This window comes from Anopheles arabiensis, chromosome 3 (assembly GCF_016920715.1).
Source record: "Anopheles arabiensis isolate DONGOLA chromosome 3, AaraD3, whole genome shotgun sequence".
NCBI lineage: Eukaryota > Metazoa > Arthropoda > Insecta > Diptera > Culicidae > Anopheles > Anopheles arabiensis.
In genome coordinates, this window is record NC_053518.1 from 74,299,250 (window position 1) to 74,319,202 (window position 19,953).

A 19,953-nucleotide genomic window follows, 5' to 3' on the forward strand; every position below is an offset into this window, starting at 1 on the left:
CCAGCATCGGGTGCAAAATTGGGAACCGGGATTTGCACAGGTTGGATTGAAGTTGTTTCCTCGATGTCCAGTCTAACAAATGTTCTTCTTGGCTCTTGCATTGCTGTAACTGTCACGTTCGATGAACAACCTTCATCTAAAAAAATTACTTCGCGGCTAATGATCGTTTGCTTCTTTTTATGGTCGTACAGACGATATCCTTTCGTTTCTTCATCAAAGCCAGTCAGAACGCACTCATGAGATTTCGGATCCCATTTACGTCGCTTCTCCTTCGGAATCATTACCATCGCTTTCGTTCCAAACACACGCAGATGTGAAAGATCAGGTTTTCTTCCATTCCACGCTTCTTCAGGAGTTAAATTGTGTCCACGTGTAGGAGAACGATTAATAAGATAAACTGCTGTTGAAACCGCCTCCGCCCAAAAACCTTTGGTCATGTTTCCTTCGAACAGTAAACACCGCGCCATTTCCACAATAGTTCTGTTGGCACGTTCCGCCAGTCCATTTTGCTGTGGTGTGTATCCGTTCGAAGTTTCATGGCGGATGCCCTCTTTCTGCAAGAACGATGTTAGGGATTTGTTCATATATTCCTTACCGTTATCTGTACGTAGTGTTTTAAGCTTCCTTCCGCTTTGACGCTCCGCCATCGCGTGGAATCTCTTGAAGGCTTCGAAAACTTCTACTTCAGATTTCGTCTTAAGGAAATAAACGAATATACGCCTCGTCTTGTCATCGATGAACGTGATGTAATATCGATGTCCACCAAGCGAGTGCGTTTCCATCGGTCCATTAATGTCCGAATGAACCAAATCCAAGACATTTTCAGCTCGAGAACCTTTCTTCGGAAACGGTAACTTCGAATGTTTGCCTAACGGGCAAACTCTGCAATCCGCACCGTCCATATTTTTCAATGTGATGCCAGTTGCCAAACCACCAGCAAGTTTCTTGAGATTCACAGCACCCAGATGCCCCATCCGTTTATGCCACAATTCGAAACTTTCTGCTGTGTTACACGACAGAGCCTCCTGCATGTTGTTCGCTACCTGTTCCACCTTGAACTGATTATTGTTGTGAATACCAGTAAGCACCAACTTGCCGCTAGGGTTATATACTTTGCAACCTTTGTGTAGGAATATGAATAGAGAGAGAGGATATAGAGAGAGGGAGATCGAGACGTACTTGACAGGAGATAGTTCGGAGACAGAGCAAACGGGGCGGACGAGCGTGAGCGATCGAGCGCAACGGACGTGTGTGCTTCAGCGGCGAATTGTACAAGTGTTGGATAAGCGACGGAATAAACAGTGGATTCTACAATTGGCGCAGCCGGTATTCCTTTTTTATATACACATACATAGAACCCCGACGAGGTATAAAAGTAAGTAACGCATGATCGTAATCATCCTAATCACCGGTGAAATGGCTAGAAATAGAGTATACATGTACAAAGTGACAATGGTTGCTAGGAAAACGGAAATTAGGAAAGTTTGCTTTGCATTCGTAAATTGTTCAAACGGGTAAGTTAAGGCCTTGGAAAGCAGTTACATCGTAATGGTGAGACCGGCTTGGCCGTAGCACATGCGATTAGTCCGGTATTACTCGCAGCAAAAAAAAAAAAAAAAATGATCTGAGTGAGCTTTGTATAGGTGAATGTGAGCGCGCACAAAAGACGAGCCCGGTGATAGCCGTAGCGTCGGGAAAAAAAAGGTAACGAATTTCGAGAAGTGAGCCCGGTATGACCGAAGCACAAAAGACGAGCCCGGTGGTACCCGTAGCGTGCAAGTGGAAAAAACAATGATACTAATACTCCAAAAGACAAGACCGGTGGTACGTACCCGTAGTGTTAGAGAAAAAAACGTTTCTCGAGAAGTGAGTCCGGTTCAACCGAAGCACAAAGGACGAGCCTGGTGGTAACCGTAGCGTCGAAGCAAACGAGGAAAAGAAGAAGGTAGATAAGAAGCAGATAAAACCAATCCACCAAGAGACAAGTCCGGTGGTACCCGTAGCGTGCAAGTGGAAAAAAAGAACAATCATACTAATACTACAAAAGACAAGACCGGTGGAACGTACCCGTAGTGTCAGAAAAAACGATTCTCGAGAAGTGAGTCCGGGTCAACCGAAGCACAAAGGACGGGCCCGGTGGTAGCCGTAGCGTCGACGTGAGAAAGTTCACTCACAAGTGAGCCCGGTACTATCAAAGTAAAACAGACGAGCCCGGCGATAGCCGCAGCGTAGAAGTGAGAAGGATTATTTAGAAGTGAGAACGAGTATTCACGAGTGAGAACAGCATGATTGAAATGCACAAGACGAGTCCGGATGTACCCGTAGCGTCGAAGTGAGATGGAAGTAACACAGAAATAGTGAGACCGGCTTAACCTCAGCTTAAGAAACAAGCCCATGTAATCAATTAACCCCTATAATGTTGTTGAGATGAAACTAGTTGAAATTTTGATAATCAAATAAATGGCCTAACACAATCGTACGTCGATCGTACCAAAGGTTTCAACAGTACATATATTTAACAATGCTTTTCCAGATGGATCCTGAAAAATTTCCGCTAGAACCCTTCAATTCCGACGTAAACTGTTCTGATTTACGTACGGAATGGGAAGAGTGGTTGCGAGCTCTTCTCCTAATATTGGAGCTAAAAGGGCCACTTTCACAGCATGAGAAATTCGTGTATATGCTGGCCCGAGGAGGAAGAGATCTTCAACGCATATATTTCAACCTAGGCCAAGCTGAGGACGAGATCATCCCATCACAGACGCAGGTGCCATTTGCGGCTCAAGAAACACCTGAATTTGACAACGCCATCAAACGCCTAAACAAATTCTTCGTAGGAAAACGAAACGAACGCATAGAGTTGGAGGTGTTTAGAAATATTAAGCAGGCAGATGAGCCCTTCAATCGGTTCATGCTGAAACTACGCACTCAGGCGAAGAAATGCGATTTCGGAATGCGCGAAGAGAAAGAAATCCTTCATCAAATTACGGCAGGTGCTAGAGACATTAAAGTCCGAGATAAAGGGCTTGAAAATGTCATGAAGTTGGACGAATTAGCCAATTTCGCACTCAACAGGGAAATCCTTGCAAAGCAGAAAGCAATTTCTAATAATGAGCACGAAGCAGCGTCTGTGTCACACATTAGACACGATCGCACAGGAAACAAAAGGCCGTCCGCAATGTCACCGGAATGTGATCGGTGCGGATCTCGTGAGCACACAAGAGAATCCACCGGTTGTTTTGCCCGGAAAGCCCGATGTAACGAATGTGGAAAGATAGGACATTTTGCCCGGAAATGCAGCAACAAACGACGACAGCCTTATTCTCCCTATGTTTGGAAGCAACCAAGATCAACAAACAACATACGAGAGATGGATCGTTCTACTGCACGAGAGACGCGTCCTACAAGAGAGGTAAACGCACAACATGATAACGTAAGTACTTGATGGAGGGGGAATATCTGATAAGATAGTTGGATAAGTAGAAATGATCATACGAGGGCTAGTAGAATCCTAGTAATATGTTAACCTGAGTTTCGGCACGACTAAGCTTGATGAATTCACTAATTATATGGAAATAACTTATACCCCACCACAGGCTAATCGCAGTGACAGCTGTATAATAACTTGTAAAATTGATACATACCCAGTAGAATTCCTTATTGACTCTGGAGCAGCAATCAATACGGTTACGGAAATCGTATGGAAATCCCTTCTTACTGCTGGCATCACAATTTACAAAAAGAAATATGGCTGCGATCGCCAAATAACTGCTTACGCCAGTCATAAACCCTTGGAGGTCATTCTCATCTTCGAAGCAGTCATTTCTGTTAATGAAGCAAAACCAACAGCTTATGCAGAGTTTTTTGTAGTAAAAGGGGCGCACAAGTCTCTGTTAAGTAAACGAACAGCGGAAGAACTAAAAATTCTTAAAGTCGGTCTAAGCGTCAACAGCTTACATAGCAAGTGTAACCCTTTCCCCAAATTTCCAGGCATACAAGTAAAACTTTGCATTGATACATCTATTACTCCAAAAAAAATTGCTTATCTCCGAATTCCAGCGGCTATGGAAGAGAAAGTAGATGCAAAAATTCAAGAAATGTTGGAACAAGAAATTATAGAACCCGTTACAGGCCCACCAGAATGGATCTCGCCCATGGTGGTGGTCCCAAAAGGGAAGGACAACATCAGACTTTGCATAAACATGAAATACCCGAATCAGGCCATACAAAGGGAACACTACCCGTTACCCATGATCGACACGCTTCTGAACAAACTAAAAGGGTCAAAGTTCTTCTCAAAATTGGACATTACATCAGCATTCTATCATATAGAGTTACACCCCAAATCTCGCGGCATAACTACATTCATGACAAGTAGAGGGCTCATGAGGTTTACTAGGCTCATGTTTGGCATTAACTGCGCACCCGAAATATTCCAGAGAGTGATGTGCCAAATGTTGGAGGGCATAAGCGGAGTTATCATATACATTGACGACATAATAATCGCAGGTGAAACCGAAGAAGAACATGACCGAAGAGTATCGGAAGTGTTGTCGATATTAAAGGAAAACAACGCGACCCTCAACAAAGAGAAATGCGTTTTCAAAACTAATTACCTCGATATTCTGGGATACAATGTAAGTGCTGACGGTATTAGCCCCTCAAACTCGAAAATAGAAGCGATAAATAATTTTAGAACTCCGGCAACCAAGGAAGAGGTTCGTAGCTTCTTGGGTTTGATAAATTTCGTGGGGCAATTTATTCCCGATTTATCCACTCGTTCAGAACCTTTGCGCCAGTTTATAAGAGGAAACGTTGAAATATTCGGTGAAGAACAAAAAGAGGCATTCATTAGCCTTCAAAATGAACTTTCGGAAAACGTCCATCGGTTAGGCTTCTTCGACCCAAAGGACTCGATAGAACTTTACGTTGATGCTTCACCTGTGGGACTTGGAGCAGTACTATGTCAAAGAAACCCTTCGAATATACCCCGAATAATAAGCTTCGCGTCCAAAGTACTTACAAAAACTGAAAGAGTTTACCCCCAAACTCAGCGAGAAGCCTTAGCAGTAGTGTGGGCCGTAGAAAGATTTTATCTATACCTATTTGGCACAGAATTCACAATATTTTCAGACCATAAAAGCCTAGAGTACATATTCGAAGGGAAATATCAAGATGGGAAAAGAGCGTGCTCGAGAGCTGAAGGGTGGGCACTTCGCTTACAACCGTACAAATTTCATGTGAAATACATTCCCGGCAAAATTAATATAGCTGATAGTTTATCCCGTTTATGCTTCCAATCTCCAGACACAGAAAAACCGTTTGACGAGGATTCAGAACACTACCTTTGCAATATTAGCGAAGGGGCGTCAGCAATTACCTTAAAAGAAATCCGAGAAGCAACACTCTGCGATGATACATTGAAAGATGTTATGCAAGCTATAGAGAACAATAACTGGCCTCCAACGCTTGTTAGATACCAAGCATTCTCTAAAGAGTTAGGCGTGATCAATGGCATCGTAGTTAGAAACGACAGGATAGTTCTTCCTGTCATCCTGCGTAAAAAGGCCCTGGACATAGCACATAGAGGACATCCTGGAGTCGTGAGTATGCGTCGATACCTTAGGGAAAATGTTTGGTGGCCTTACATGGACCGTGATGTCACCGAACGAATCCAAGAATGCGCGGGTTGCACTGCCGTTAGTTCCCAAACTCCAGCCGAACCTATGCTAAGGAAAGAAATGCCTGACCGAGCGTGGCAAGACCTCGCCATCGATTTTTTCTCCGCGAAAGAGTTCGCTACATTTCTTGTAGTCATTGACTACTATAGCCGCTTTACAAAAGTAATCGAGATGAAGCTAACAAATGCAGCAAAAACTATAGAAGCGCTAGAATCAGTATTTTCGGAACACACATACCCAGAGACAATCCGTTGTGATAATGGCCCTCCATTCGCTAGTGAAGAATTTAAAAATTACTGTACAAAAAAGAATATTCGCCTCGTACACACAATTCCGTACTGGCCTCAAATGAATGGCCTCGTTGAAAGAGCGAACCGCGGCATCTTAAGATCCCTACGTATAGCCAAATCACAGAAAACCGACTGGAGAGAGGACATTAAACAATATGTTTACTCGTATAATACAACACCGCATACCATAACAGGTAAAGCCCCACTAGAACTATTAACAAATAGACCCGTGAAAGACTTGCTACCATCGCTCAGAACTGAACCCTTCTGGAATCGGGACGAGGCAACAAAAGACGAAGACGCTATTAAGAAACAAAAAGGGAAAATCTATGCAGACAATCGAAGGCATGCAAGACCTTCCAACATCGTCATCGGTGACAAAGTTCTCATAAAGAACTACGAACCTGACAAATGTGCACCCAAGTTCCGCAATGATGAATACATTGTCCTAAAACACTCGGGGAATGACACAATAATAGTCAACGAACAGGGCATCAAATTCCGAAGACCAGTGTCCCATTTAAAGAAGATACATCCAAAAAAGGATTACGCGGATAATAAATATCAACATAGTGGAACATCGATGCTAAAAGAAACTCCCACAAGCAGTACTCCTACTCAGACCAGACAAAATCAGGATAACAATTTGGGCGAACATTCACGCCCACAAAGAACGACTAAACTTCCATCCAGATACCAATAAATCCTTTTTCTCGTTCTAGATTTGACCCACAAGGAAAAGAGAGAGAAAAACTAAATCAAATAACGGCGGTATAGATGAAGGACGGCCCGGACTGGAACTAGTAGTAATAAGTTGCACTCAAATTAAGTGAAAGCGATGCATAGTGGACTTTACGCAAAACATCATAGAATAGATTTTTTTCACATGATTTTCATTTCACATTTGCGGATAGGGAAGGGATGTAGGAATATGAATAGAGAGAGAGGATATAGAGAGAGGGAGATCGAGACGTACTTGACAGGAGATAGTTCGGAGACAGAGCAAACGGGGCGGACGAGCGTGAGCGATCGAGCGCAACGGACGTGTGTGCTTCAGCGGCGAATTGTACAAGTGTTGGATAAGCGACGGAATAAACAGTGGATTCTACACTTTGGTGTTGAATTGAACAGTATATCCCTTTTCTACCATCCTGCTAACCGAAAGTAAATTCGATGTTAAACCTGGAATCAGCTTTACATCGCTGATCGTTACAATCTCTTCCATGCATTTCGGTTGTATTATAGCAGTTCCACGAGCGACAATGTCCAGAGTTCCTCCGTTAGCAGCAACTACTTTACCTGTTGCGTTTTGCAGGTTGCTCAATAAATCCTTGTTGCTAGTCATGTGCGCATACGCTGCCGAATCCAAAATCCACTCGTTAGCTTCACTGTTTCCAAATGTCGATAGCACCGTACACAACGTTGTTCCTCCTTTTCGATCATCCTTGCAGAATTTCGCAATATGACCATACCGGCCACATTTCCTACATTGCGGACCTTTCGACGAAGAAGGCTTCTGTTTTGGCTTGAAAACTTCACGACGTTTGTTAGTGGCTAACGCTTGAACATTTTCGTTACGTAGCAACGGCCTCTCTTGAAGAAGTTTTGTCTTCACATAGTCGCCTGTGATTGCAACACCAGAATTCTCCATAGCCAAAATCATCGGTCGATACTCTTCCGGTAAACCAGCCAAAAGAATCATTCCTACCCACAAGTCGGGCAATTTGAAACCAATGGCATTTAGTTGGTTTGCCGTGGATATTACCTGATTCACGTATGAATTCATTGAGCCACATGTATCCAAATCAGACTTAATCAGCTTGTGAAGCAAGCCGATTTGCCTAGAAAGCCCTTTATCCTCAAACGCCATTTCCAATTTGTCCCAAGCAGATCGAGCCGATTCCGCGTCTTCAATATGGACATAAATTGTTGGGTCGAGTAAAAGGATGAGCTTCAATCTGGCTTGCAAATCCTTTTTTTCGTCCACCGTTTCGAAAGTTCCATCCTCTTTTTTCACAGGTTTTACTACTTCCCAAAGTCCTTCGAGTTGTAGAAACGTTTTAGCAGCAAACTTCCAGGATGTCCAATTTTCCCGACCGAGCAGACGTTCAATGGAGGGAATACTTGTCGAACCGACGAAACTTGACGAGGAATTGCTTGAGCTAGGAAGCGCCATTTTCACTAAACTTTCTAGATTCAAGTCTTCGATATTCTGGATCTTTAATCAATTTTCGAGTCTGGGCCCATAACCTGTAGAGAGTAGCTGTGTAAAGGTTGCTGGTTGGAACAAGACTATATTTCTAGAATCTTACATTAATAATCATAGCCTACTATTTTACTCAAGGCTTGCTCTTCAACATTTTTTTTTCAAAACATGAGCTTGTATCACTTTTTAAGCTTTATCAAAATGTCGTAGCCTAGAGCAGCCAGGAAATAAAGTTGACAAAAGTTGACAACAAGTGACAACATTTGACGTTCGCAAAAAAGCGTAAACAAACAGCTATTTGGCGCAGTTGTGACCCTTTGCTATGATAATTAATAATGCTAAAATGCATGTTTCTAATAGATATATGCATCTATTTAGTACTTCTTAAACAAAATATCGATGATATTAAGATGTTTGAGCCTTTTGTGGTTTTTGTGTAAATTATTGGTGCGGCCACGAGAAAAGCTCATTTTTGCAGATGACAAGCTGTTGGGACCAAAAGATTGGGTCTGTTTTCCAACGTTGCGTTTTATTTTAGCGAAATTGCAGTGCAAAAAGATGACGATACAAAATTCAGATTTCTTATATACCCTTCTCTTGAACCTGTCGTTCCTGACGGACACAATCCTATCCGTTCCCAACTAACAAAAAACCCGCACAACGGTAGTTCCTCATTCCGTTTATTCAAATAATGAATGAACCCTAACACAAGCCATTTTGAAATTTTTTTCAACATTTTGTCACCTTCGTGGCCACGCGCCGATTCATATCACCACTTTGTATTCATTAAAATACATGTTTATATGTTAGTCGTTTCGTAAACCTGTTGCATCTTCTTTATCTCATGACTTTTTACACGATGTTGGTTGTCATATGAAATTTTGTGAGCTAGAAATGGTATAATATTAAAACAAAAAAAATCATAGTGTTGGAATTTGGATAATTATTTTCGAACATAAATTTGAATTGCATAAAACAAAGCGTTAGGAAACTAAGATTAGGTTATAAACTACTCGACGTTAGAAACTGCTCGATCTGCATGAAATATTATATACAAAAAAGGACAAACGAATATACAGTTGCAAACCGACCAGCGATAAAGGTGTACACTTTCCTATTCAAATTTCCTCCAAATATCACAGCCAGCCCCTTTTTGTGAATATATTTCACATTTTTGGTCCTTCGAGCCGGATAGTGATATACGGAGAAGAAATAAGTTTCATTCTGCATCAAGAGTGAAATTCGGTATTCGTCGTCAAGTGTGCAAGTCATTCCGTGACAATTCCCGCCATCGCATATCGCCCCGCATCAAGGGCAACGGTCGGTCACACGCCATCATTTTGAATTTCGCGCCATCGCTTTGTTCGTTATTTTCGTGTGATATCGCAGTATTTTCTTTGTGCAATGGATAAGAAAATTAAAGCAGTGCAACTGAAAAAGAGGATCGCTCTGGAGAACATAAAATCGCTGGAACGGTTCCAGGCGAAATATTCGAGTGATGATGCCAAGCAGATTCCGGAGGCGTTAGAAGATCTGGCGAAACATAAGGAAGAGTTTTTCACCGCAGTTTCGAAACTGGAAGAGCTTGAAGATAAAGATGAAGCGGTCGAAGCCAGCATAATGGAACGGATCGACATTGAAGAACGCTGTCGCAAGCTAAAATCATTTCTACGGGAAAGACAGCCAAAGGAAGAAGGTTCGCTCAACGATACAACGGGCTTGGCTTCCTCAACGCTTGCATTCGGTCGACCCCACGCGCCAAATTTACGTTTGCCCAAAATCGAACTTCCAACATTTGACGGAGATCACACAAAATGGCTTTCTTTCCGAGATCGATTCATCGCAATGATCGACGCTTCAGCCGAGCTTCCATCTATCGCGAAGCTACAATACTTACTGTCATCGTTGAAGGGGGACGCGGCGGTACCCTTCGAGCACACACCTTTAACGTCGGACAACTATTCGGTTACCTGGGCGGCGCTTCTTAAACGGTACGACAATTCTCGTCTTTTGATTCGCGAATACTATCGCAAATTGCACTACCTTCCGGGAGTGCAATTGGTGTGCGTTGACAAGCTCACGCACCTGGTGGATGAATTCATCCGCTTCGTCAACGGGTTGAAAAAGCTAAACGAACCGGTTGACTCGTGGGACACACCCCTCTCAAACATGCTGCTGATGAAGTTGGATCGAGAGACATTGTTGGCTTGGGAGAAACATTCCGTGCACTTCACGACGGACAAATATAAGGATGTGATCGACTTCGTGCAAGATCGTATCCAAATCTTGAAATCGACTAACAACTTTGTGAAGGATCAAGCAGCTAGTGGTATCAAGGTGGCCGGTCTCATTCGTCAACCAGGGCAACGGAGATTCATCGCGAATGCAGCTACATCTCGCTCGGCTCCTGCTGCATCAACTGCGCACACCCAACAGCCAAAGTGTCCATTGGAGTGTTCCGAAGACCACATACTGCGCAACTGTCCAGTGTTCATCGCCAAGGAGGTCCAACAGCGACGGGACGTCGTCGCATCGAAGCGGCTGTGCTGGAACTGTTTGAGCAGCAATCATCAGGTTAGAGCGTGCAAGTCGGATTATTCGTGTCGCACGTGTCGTGAGCGTCATCACACACTTCTACATCATTCACCACCCTATGCTCCACCCGCAACGGTAACATTGTCAGCTCAGTCGAATGAAGACAATGTGTTTCTGGCGACGGCAAACATCCAGATCAAGGATGACTACGGGAACACTCATGAAGCAAGGGCTTTGTTGGATTCGGGATCCATGTCGAATTTCATCGCTGAGGAGTTCGCACGGAAACTGTTGACGAGTCGCAAAAGGGTCAACGTCGCTGTATCGGGCATCGGCAATGCAGTACAGCAGATCAAGGATTCCATCGTCGCTACCGTTCAGTCCAAGCCACAACCCTTCGCAACGGAGATGACTTTCTTGGTTCTGGACACGCCATCCGCAAACATCCCTACATCACCAACGGACGTCTCTTCATGGAAAATGCCGGACGTGGCATTGGCGGACAGCACCTTTAACAGTCCGGGGCAAATCGACATCGTCATCGGAGGCGATACGTTCTGGGAGCTCCACACCGGTCGCAAGCGCTCTATCGGTAGAGGCAAACCGTGGCTGGTCGAAACCCATTTTGGTTGGGTTGTCACCGGCAACACTCATCATTCGTCCATCGGTCCGCGGCTGTGCCATCTATCTGCATACGACACTCCACTGGAGGAGACCATGCAGCGGTTCTGGGAGAGTGAAACCATAGCCGAGGATCCTGTGCTATCGGTTGAGGAGAATACTTGCGAGAAGCATTTCGCAGCAACAACTGTTCGCAACTCAAGTGGAAGGTATGTCGTTAGTTTGCCATTTAACTCCAACCCTAATATCGTTTTAGGAGAGTCGAAGGAAATAGCCGATCGCAGACTGCGTTGTATCGAACGGCGGTTGAACACCAATGCTAAAATGAAAGAAGAGTATGTGAGATTTATGAAAGAATATGAGCATTTGGGGCATATGAAGCGGCTTACCAGTCCTGCAAACGATTCGGTAGAGCATTACTACCTCCCACATCACGCTGTCGTTAAAGAGTCAAGCACAACCACGAAGGTGCGTGTCGTGTTCGATGCATCCTGTAAGACTTCGAGTGGTTACTCATTGAACTACAAACTCTTAGTGGGACCAGTCGTTCAAGAAGATCTTTTATCGATTATCCTTCGGTTTCGTTCTCGTGCCATTGCTCTCACTGCAGACGTAGAGAAGATGTATCGGCAAATTTTACATAGCCCTCATGACCGTAACTATCTGCGCATCCGGTACAGAGAACATCCTGCAGATCCTATATCGACATTTGAGCTACAGACGGTTACGTACGGCACAGCCTCTGCTCCATTTTTGGCAACCAGGACCCTAAAACAGATTGCTCTTGACCACAAGGAAGAGTATCCTGTGGCAATGAACGCGGTCATGAACGATTTTTACGTAGATGATTTGCTAACGGGTACCGATGATTTGTCCGAAGCAATCGTAATACAAAGGCAAATCTCAGACATGCTAAATTCAGCTGGTTTCACGCTGAAGAAATGGGCATCGAACCGCACCGAAGCATTGCAGAACGTTTCTTCAGAAGATGTGGCGGTACAACTCACGCACGAGTGGAAGAGCTCGAAACAAGTATCCACACTAGGCATCGTTTGGGAACCGGCAACTGATACACTACGGTTTCGTATTGAGATACCACCTACAACACCCAGCATGACGAAAAGGTTAATTTTGTCATATATCGCCAAGATATTTGATCCCCTCGGGTTACTGGGCCCAACAATCATCATCGCAAAGATGTTCATGCAGCAACTATGGGCTCTCAAGATTAATGGAAAGGCATATGACTGGGACAGCAAGCTACCATCTCACTTACAGCATGAATGGTCGAAATTTCACTCTACATTATCTTCACTACGCAATTTGACAGTCCCACGGTACATATCGCAATGCACGGCAACAAGTCTGCAAATTCATATCTTTGCTGACGCATCACAACTAGCATATGGTGCTTGTTGCTACATTCGGGCTGAAAGCATGGAGGGAGTCACCGTGCAACTGCTAACAGCCAAGTCAAAAGTCGTTGCGTTATCCAATTCACATTCCATCGCTCGATTGGAATTATGTGCAGCGCGACTAGCCACACTCCTATATGAGAAAGTCCGGCAATCACTGAAAATTTCTGCTACCACCATCTGTTGGACCGATTCCATGACTGTCCTTCACTGGCTGAATTCAGCACCAAATCGATGGAAGCCCTTCGTTGCAAACAGGGTTGCAAAAATTCAGCAAACGGCTGGAATACAATGCTGGAAGCATGTTCCAGGCTCGGACAATCCAGCAGACGACATTTCGCGAGGTTTAACGCCGGAAAAGTTGCTAGTGTGTGAGCGCTGGTGGCACGGGCCACATTGGTTAGCACGCAACTCGGAAGAATGGCCACAGAACACACCATCACCAAGCGAAGATGAGAGCGCAGAAGAAGAAAAACTATCGTCACGGGTTGCAAGCACAGCATTAATCTGCGAATTTCGAAACAGTTTGTTCTCACGATTTTCGATCTACCACAAACTGCAAAGAGTTGTTGCACATTGTTTGCGCTTTATACAAAACGCAAAGTGCCGCGTAGGAAACAAGGTCCATGCTAAGGATATCCCACCGCTCACTGTAGACGAACTCAAGGCGGCAGAACTCAAGTTGTGTTATCTTTCGCAACAAGACACCTTTTCCGAGGAGATACAACACCTGCAGAAGGGCAAAGAGATTCCGAAGAACTCCAAACTGAAATGGATTTCCCCTTTCATAGATACGCAGGGTATTCTGCGCATTGGTGGCCGGCTCAGTAACGCACATCTGTCGGAATCAGAAAAACACCCGGTAATATTATCATCGAAACATCCACTGTCCGCACTACTAGCTGTTTCGATACACTTGAGTAAGCTGCATGCTGCACCACAACTGCTTTTAACAACCCTACGCCAAAGCTTTTGGATAATTGGCGGTCGCAATTTATGCAAGTCTGTGTACCACAGTTGCCACGCATGTTTTAAGGCCAAACCCACACTTATTAAGCAAAGTATCGCCGATTTGCCAACATCACGAGTCACACCAACAAGACCATTCTCAGTATGCGGAGTGGACTATTGCGGACCAATCTATATAAAACAAACCATACGCAACAGAAGTCCGATTAAAGCATACATCGCCATATTTGTATGTTTTTCAACAAGAGCGGTACATATCGAACTGGTTGGCGATTTAACATCAACAGCATTTATCAATGCACTTCGTCGTTTGATTGCACGTCGTGGTCAAATCAGTGAACTGCATTCCGACAATGCAACCACCTTTAAGGGAGCGGCACATGAGCTGAATCGCGTATATAAGATGGTAAAGTGCAACGAACATGATCGAGCTGCTATATTTGATTGGTGCGCGATGAATCAGATGAAGTGGAAGTTTATCCCACCAAGAGCACCACATTTTGGAGGTTTATGGGAGGCAGCGGTGAAGGCAGCTAAAAAGCATAGTCAGAACAATAGGAACAACAAGCATCACACAGGAGAGCATGCTTACCCTACTTGCCCAGGTAGAGCAATGTTTGAATTCGCGACCAATTACACCTCTATCCGATGAGCCGTCGGACTTGGAACCATTGACACCGGGACACTTTCTCGTCGGTGGCAATCTGCAAGCGGTACCAATCATCGATTACACCGAGACACCGAGCAACTATTTGAAGGAATACCAGTTGGTACAAAAACATCTGCAAACCATTTGGGCTCGATGGTATCCGGAGTACCTGCAGCAGTTACAAGCTCGAGCCAAATATTGCAACGGGAAATCAGCGGTTCTGAAAGAGAATACACTGGTGATTATTAAGGAAGACAATGTACATCCTACCTCGTGGCCGATGGGGCGCATCGTTGCAGTACACCCTGGAAAGGACGATGTTGTTCGCGTCGTTACACTGCGCACTGCTTCAGGGAAGCAAATCGTCCGCGCAGCTAATCGTCTGGCGGTTTTGCCTAAGCCGGACGTAATTAGCAACTTAGAACAGAAGGAAACCACTGGCACTGAGTAACGCGCAGCTGCAAGCCACGCGACATTGTTTACATTTCGCACTCATGGCAGAACAAGATACACGCAACACACATTCACACATCTACACACACGAGCAGTAAGATAGGAGATAAGCGTCAGGTTCAAGAGTCGAACTGTTTTTGAATTCTTTTTTGAACTCATTTTTGGATTTATATTTTGCATGAAATTTAAAGAAGTTCTTCTTTGGTGGCCGGGAATGTTGGAATTTGGATAATTATTTTCGAACATAAATTTGAATTGCATAAAACAAAGCGTTATACGGACGTCACACGAAGCGTAAACTTTGGCGTAAACTGGATTTCAGCCATACAACCCTGAAATCTTTTGACAGGAAGTTTACGCTCTCCCATACAAATCAAGCGTAAACTTTTTGAGTTTACGCCTCGTGTGACGTCCGTATTAGGAAACTAAGATTAGGTTATAAACTACTCGACGTTAGAAACTGCTCGATCTGCATGAATTATGAACTGCATGAAATATTATATACAAAAAAGGACAAACGAATATACAGGCGGTCCCCGAGATACACGGTTATTGGGGACCAAAAACGGCCGCAAAATACCGCGTATCTCGAATTTCCGCGTAAGTCGAATCTCGTGATTTCCAGCCAAAATATCACTAATTTTCGTGCAATTTTGCAAGTGGTTCGTGGTTTTAGCCACCAAATTAATTATTTGATATGTTTCTAATGAATTGAACAGTTTTAAACCTTTTCAAATGGTATTTTACATTCGATCAATACGGAAATTATTTGGTATTTCACAATGGATGTGTCAAATCAGTACAATTTTCTCAAAGAACTGTCAAATTTTGAAAACCGCGTATCTCCGAATCCGCGTATAAGAGGTACCGTGTATCTCGGGGACCGCCTGTACAGTTGCAAACCGACCAGCGATAAAGGTGTACACTTTTCTATTCAAATTTCCTCCAAATATCACAGCCAGCCCCTTTTCGTGAATATATTTCACACATAGAATGAATAATTTGTCCTCATTTTGCAATATCACTAAACTGTTTTTCTTTTTACAAAATAGTTTAACAATCGCGTATTTGACCCTTGTTTACCCATATAACAATGGGGAATTATTTCTATGGCAAACGGGGTGTGAGGTAGCGAGAAACAGGTTGCGACGAGCGAGAGGCTCTGTTAATTCAGAGAGAGAGGAATGAAATAAAGGGGGAAGCGAAGAGCAACACATAAGGAGAGCGAGAATGCCATAGCGAGGAGTAACGAAGGATGAGGAAGAAATAGAAGAAGCTATGTAGGAAGCAAACAGCAACACATACGGAGAGCGAGGATGCTATAATGAGCGGTGACAAAGAAAGAGAAAGAGTGATATAAAACAAGGAGCGTGACAACACATGGAGAGAGTGTAGCTAAGGGGATAAGAGAAGAGCCACACATACGAAGAGCAAGAATATTTGCGCTTGCTATAGCTTGCTCAATTTTCATACATGCCGCTCTTATTAAAAAGCCGGTAGGTCTTCTCTGATGATCGTTTGAATCAATCAAAAAACTTTTTGCGCAATGGTACCGTTTGTATTTACGGCCGTTTTGTACGTAAAATCGGAAAGTTTGAATGACTACCTTTGCCCATCGACGCATTCGCCTGGAACCGTCCGAAGCCATCCGCAACCGTCACGAGCTGTTTGGAATCGGCTTCGGATGGATCCAACGAATACGACGGCTGAAGTTACCGACTAACGCAACCGGCCAGTCCTGGTCGGCTACAACAGATGACACCAAACATTACCGAGATTGCATCTACCTTTCACAACTTGCGATTATTGTGGAGTAATTCGGCAGCGATTCCGGTGTTTTTTTTTTTCAAATTTATCCATCGCTAGTAGCTTGGCCCTAAATAGCCACATTCATGATTCTCAGATGGAGAAGAAAACAAAGACAAATTGACTTGCGAGCGCGCTAGGGTTTTTCTTCTCGAGCCTTTTTAGCGAACTCAAAGAATCCTTTCGATCTCCAAGACTCGCTCGGCCACTTATTTTGCGTAGAGATTGATGGCAAGAAACAAGAACGCATTGAATAGTATTTTGTTCACTCATAGCGTAGGCAGGTACGTGCATCCAAGATAGCCGAAAACATTGACGATGGATCCAACACAACGCCTGTAAAGTATTAAAACCTAAATGATTACGCTCTTCCTCCAATATTCTCATCAATCACAGCAAAGAAACGCGAAAAAAAACGTGCGAGAGAAACGAAGATCCGCCCTCAGATTAAAAGCCACAACGCACCAAGAACAGCTGTGCACAATACACACATAAATACAAATACATAGCGAACAGAGCGGATACAGGTACAAGCCACGCACGGCCGTGGCCCCACCCCCTTTTTTCGCAAACCGCCGTTTGCATATGACGTCATATTCACCAAACCTCTTGTTTTGCTGAAATCAAGAGGTTTTGAGGTGAATTTGTGGTGAAAATTGTTATATGGGTAGCGCTGTTGTTCAGATTGTCTACTGGGTGTGCGGATCGGATCGCGCAGATTACCAAACGTCCAAGGTTATTAGACTTTATACAGGTTACGACAAAAGCCCGTTTTGGCCGATTTCCAACAAAAAAATGAATGAAAATTTTGACAGACAAATTGGAATGGTTTGTTTACAATTCGACTGGTTTGTTTACAATTTGTCTGGATTGCAATCGTGCTATGGTATGGTGTTGAATCTTGCAAGTTATAATTTATTTAATTATTTTGTAATGTTATAATTATTAATATTGTGATGAATTAACAGCTGTGATAAGGAAGAAATCGAGAAAGTGAGCATCCAGTAAAAATATGCATTTGTTGTGGTGATAAGATCCAACATGTAGGAGTTTAACATTGTGTCAGGTAAAACGATTATATCAAGCAAGCGGAAGATTGCTTTAAAATCATTCGCTTTTCAGCATTATTAGCATTACGGACCAGGAGATAAATGAGCGAGTGAAGTACCCAGCTAGAAAGCATATGTTGAAGGGAAAATGTATGCAGTTGCTATAACTTGTGCGGTAATTTGATTCATATTTTAATGAAATGAATATAAAAATAATTTTCATTTTTTACAAACTTTCTTCTCATAGATTTCTCATATACGTGTGCAGTGCAGACACAGTTTCATCTTACGAGTTTCCTTTCCGACCAACAACAGTTCAGTAACTATGAAGAGGGAGGGGGGCAAAGTGCCGTATATTCCCAAAGCAATCACTGTTCATAATAGATGAGGAATCATACCATGCCTGGCTGTTGCACAGTATCCGTTGGGATGAGGTTTAGCTCCCTTCAGATTCCACCCGACTGCAACATAATGTCCTGATGACCGAGATGGCATGTTGCTACGGCTAGATGAGTATCTTTGCACTAATGAACGAATGACCCGTTGAATGTTGCTCCATTCTAGGGAACGAATTCTTTTACCACCCGGATGTAACTGTAGCATCAGCAGAGGGAGAAGCTGCTCATATATACCGTCATATAGAGATAAACCGTTAGCTGGCCACCACATGTATTGGCGTATCCCTGTGGTTCCAACAGTGCCGCGTGATGGGTCCAGCACACAAATAACCAACAATTGCAACCATAGCCCGACTCCAGTGTGTGATCTGGTTGCATAATCAGTTCTGACACGCAGACTGGATGCACGTGATCATACGTCATCTACTATCTCAGCTCACTAATGAACAATGAAAGACAGTCAATCTCATATCGAAGCAAACCACTAATAATCAAATCTTGAGAAGCATATCGACGATCGTGGGGATCATTAAACTAAACATACGACACCGAATTTCATATGGGAGAAGAGTAGCACTCGATTGCCTCAAGAGCCGCCTAACGGTTGAACGCTTTCAACCCTGTCAGTTCATACCAGACTAACTGGGTACCAAACAATGCTCGCGTATTCTAAAGTAGGATAGAATAAGCTACAGTAAAGGGTTTTGAAGCAGTGGGGTAACGCACATCATGCATCATCAATGATTCCGACCCGCAAATGGAGCGGGTGTGCTAGATCGGAGTCGGAAACAAATCCGACCCGAGGTAGTAAGGACTTCAAGTTAACTCGAATGATTAGTAGTTGTAAGAAAGCATAAGCGATTCCATCTACTAACCCAGTAACCCATTGGTGCAGCGAGTTTGGGTCAGGTCAAAGTAGGTTCAATACCCGACCCGTACTCGCTGCACCAATGGGCCGGAATCGCTTATGCTTTCTCGTATCTACCGAAATCGTTGCACATACTGCATCTATTTGTACGTTTCAGGTTGACCCGCACGACTCCGGGATGCTTCGGATTGCTCCGACCCGGTGAGTTCCAGTTGCCCCGCCTTTCACTAGTGTGTGTATAGAAGAACGTGCGTGAGTTGTCGGATCGCTGACCAAGGAGTAGGAGAAGGATGTAAAAGTGAGTTAATGTTTAACGAGCCCGTTGTAACAATAATAATTAGAAAATAAACTTCAAACATATTTGTGTTTTTTGGTAGCATTTATCAAATACGATTTTCCTTTATAACTTTGGCAAATCAAAATATAACTTTATCAAATACGATTTTCCTTCATAACTTTCGTCACAACCATTTACGCAATCACAAAATATTATATAAATAAACACTATTTACAAAACATTTTGATACTCATACTGTACGGGCCGCACACCAGCAGCACCCCTACCGAGAGCACCTACTTGATCAACCTTTGTACACACTCTCTTTTCTGCAATGCACTCGCCTCACTCAAATGTGGGAATTTGTAACCTATGATCCCCCTACCTATGTCACCTATGTACCCACCACAAATGCTTCAAACATCCTTTTCGCTCTGATATTGTACTTGACTCGAGCATAAATGAAATGGACCCCCGCCGTTGTTTAACACTATAGCAGCTGCCGCGACGACAATTATCTCTCGTCTTTTCGCTATAGCACTTAAATTAAGCTTCACCCGAGGTGGCATTAATTCTCAACCCCCACTGGAACAAGACTGCAGTCGTGGGGGGGGAGGGGGGGACTGCAGCACGAACATTCGTTTCCTATGATACGGAACAGTAACAGGAGCAGCATAGACGATCACCCTGGAGGCATGGAGCCTCGCCGCTTCCCACACATCGCAGTAGGGTCGCG

General features: G+C 43.7%; 2 protein-coding genes and 1 long non-coding RNA gene across 5 annotated transcripts; all 3 read left to right on the forward strand.

Moving 5' to 3' along the window:
* The first annotated feature begins 1,173 nt into the window (after positions 1-1,173).
* LOC120899630 (uncharacterized protein K02A2.6-like) lies at positions 1,174-7,076 on the forward strand. Of its 2 annotated transcripts, XM_040305698.1 has the most exons (3): positions 1,174-1,375; positions 2,534-3,433; positions 3,597-7,076. In XM_040305698.1, the coding sequence occupies exons 2-3, from the start codon at positions 2,534-2,536 to the stop codon at positions 6,672-6,674; spliced, it is 3,978 nt and encodes a 1,325-aa protein (XP_040161632.1). In that variant the 5' UTR covers positions 1,174-1,375; the 3' UTR covers positions 6,675-7,076. The 2 variants fall into 2 exon arrangements, with proteins under 2 accessions (XP_040161632.1, XP_040161631.1); XM_040305697.1 differs by lacking the exon at positions 1,174-1,375 and having other exon boundaries at positions 2,359-3,433.
* A 2,505-nt stretch (positions 7,077-9,581) lies between these two features.
* Positions 9,582-14,817, forward strand: LOC120901178. The gene is made up of 3 exons (XM_040308888.1): positions 9,582-12,588; positions 13,405-13,610; positions 14,371-14,817. The coding sequence occupies exons 1-3, from the start codon at positions 9,582-9,584 to the stop codon at positions 14,815-14,817; spliced, it is 3,660 nt and encodes a 1,219-aa protein (XP_040164822.1).
* Positions 14,818-17,362: 2,545 nt separating this feature from the next.
* Positions 17,363-19,289, forward strand: LOC120899637. 2 transcript variants are annotated; one of them, XR_005739075.1, is made up of 5 exons: positions 17,363-17,511; positions 17,594-17,691; positions 17,748-17,849; positions 17,922-18,876; positions 19,098-19,289. It is a non-coding gene; the product is annotated as an uncharacterized LOC120899637 (long non-coding RNA). The 2 variants fall into 2 exon arrangements; XR_005739074.1 differs by having other exon boundaries at positions 17,922-19,289.
* The last annotated feature ends 664 nt before the right edge of the window (positions 19,290-19,953 follow it).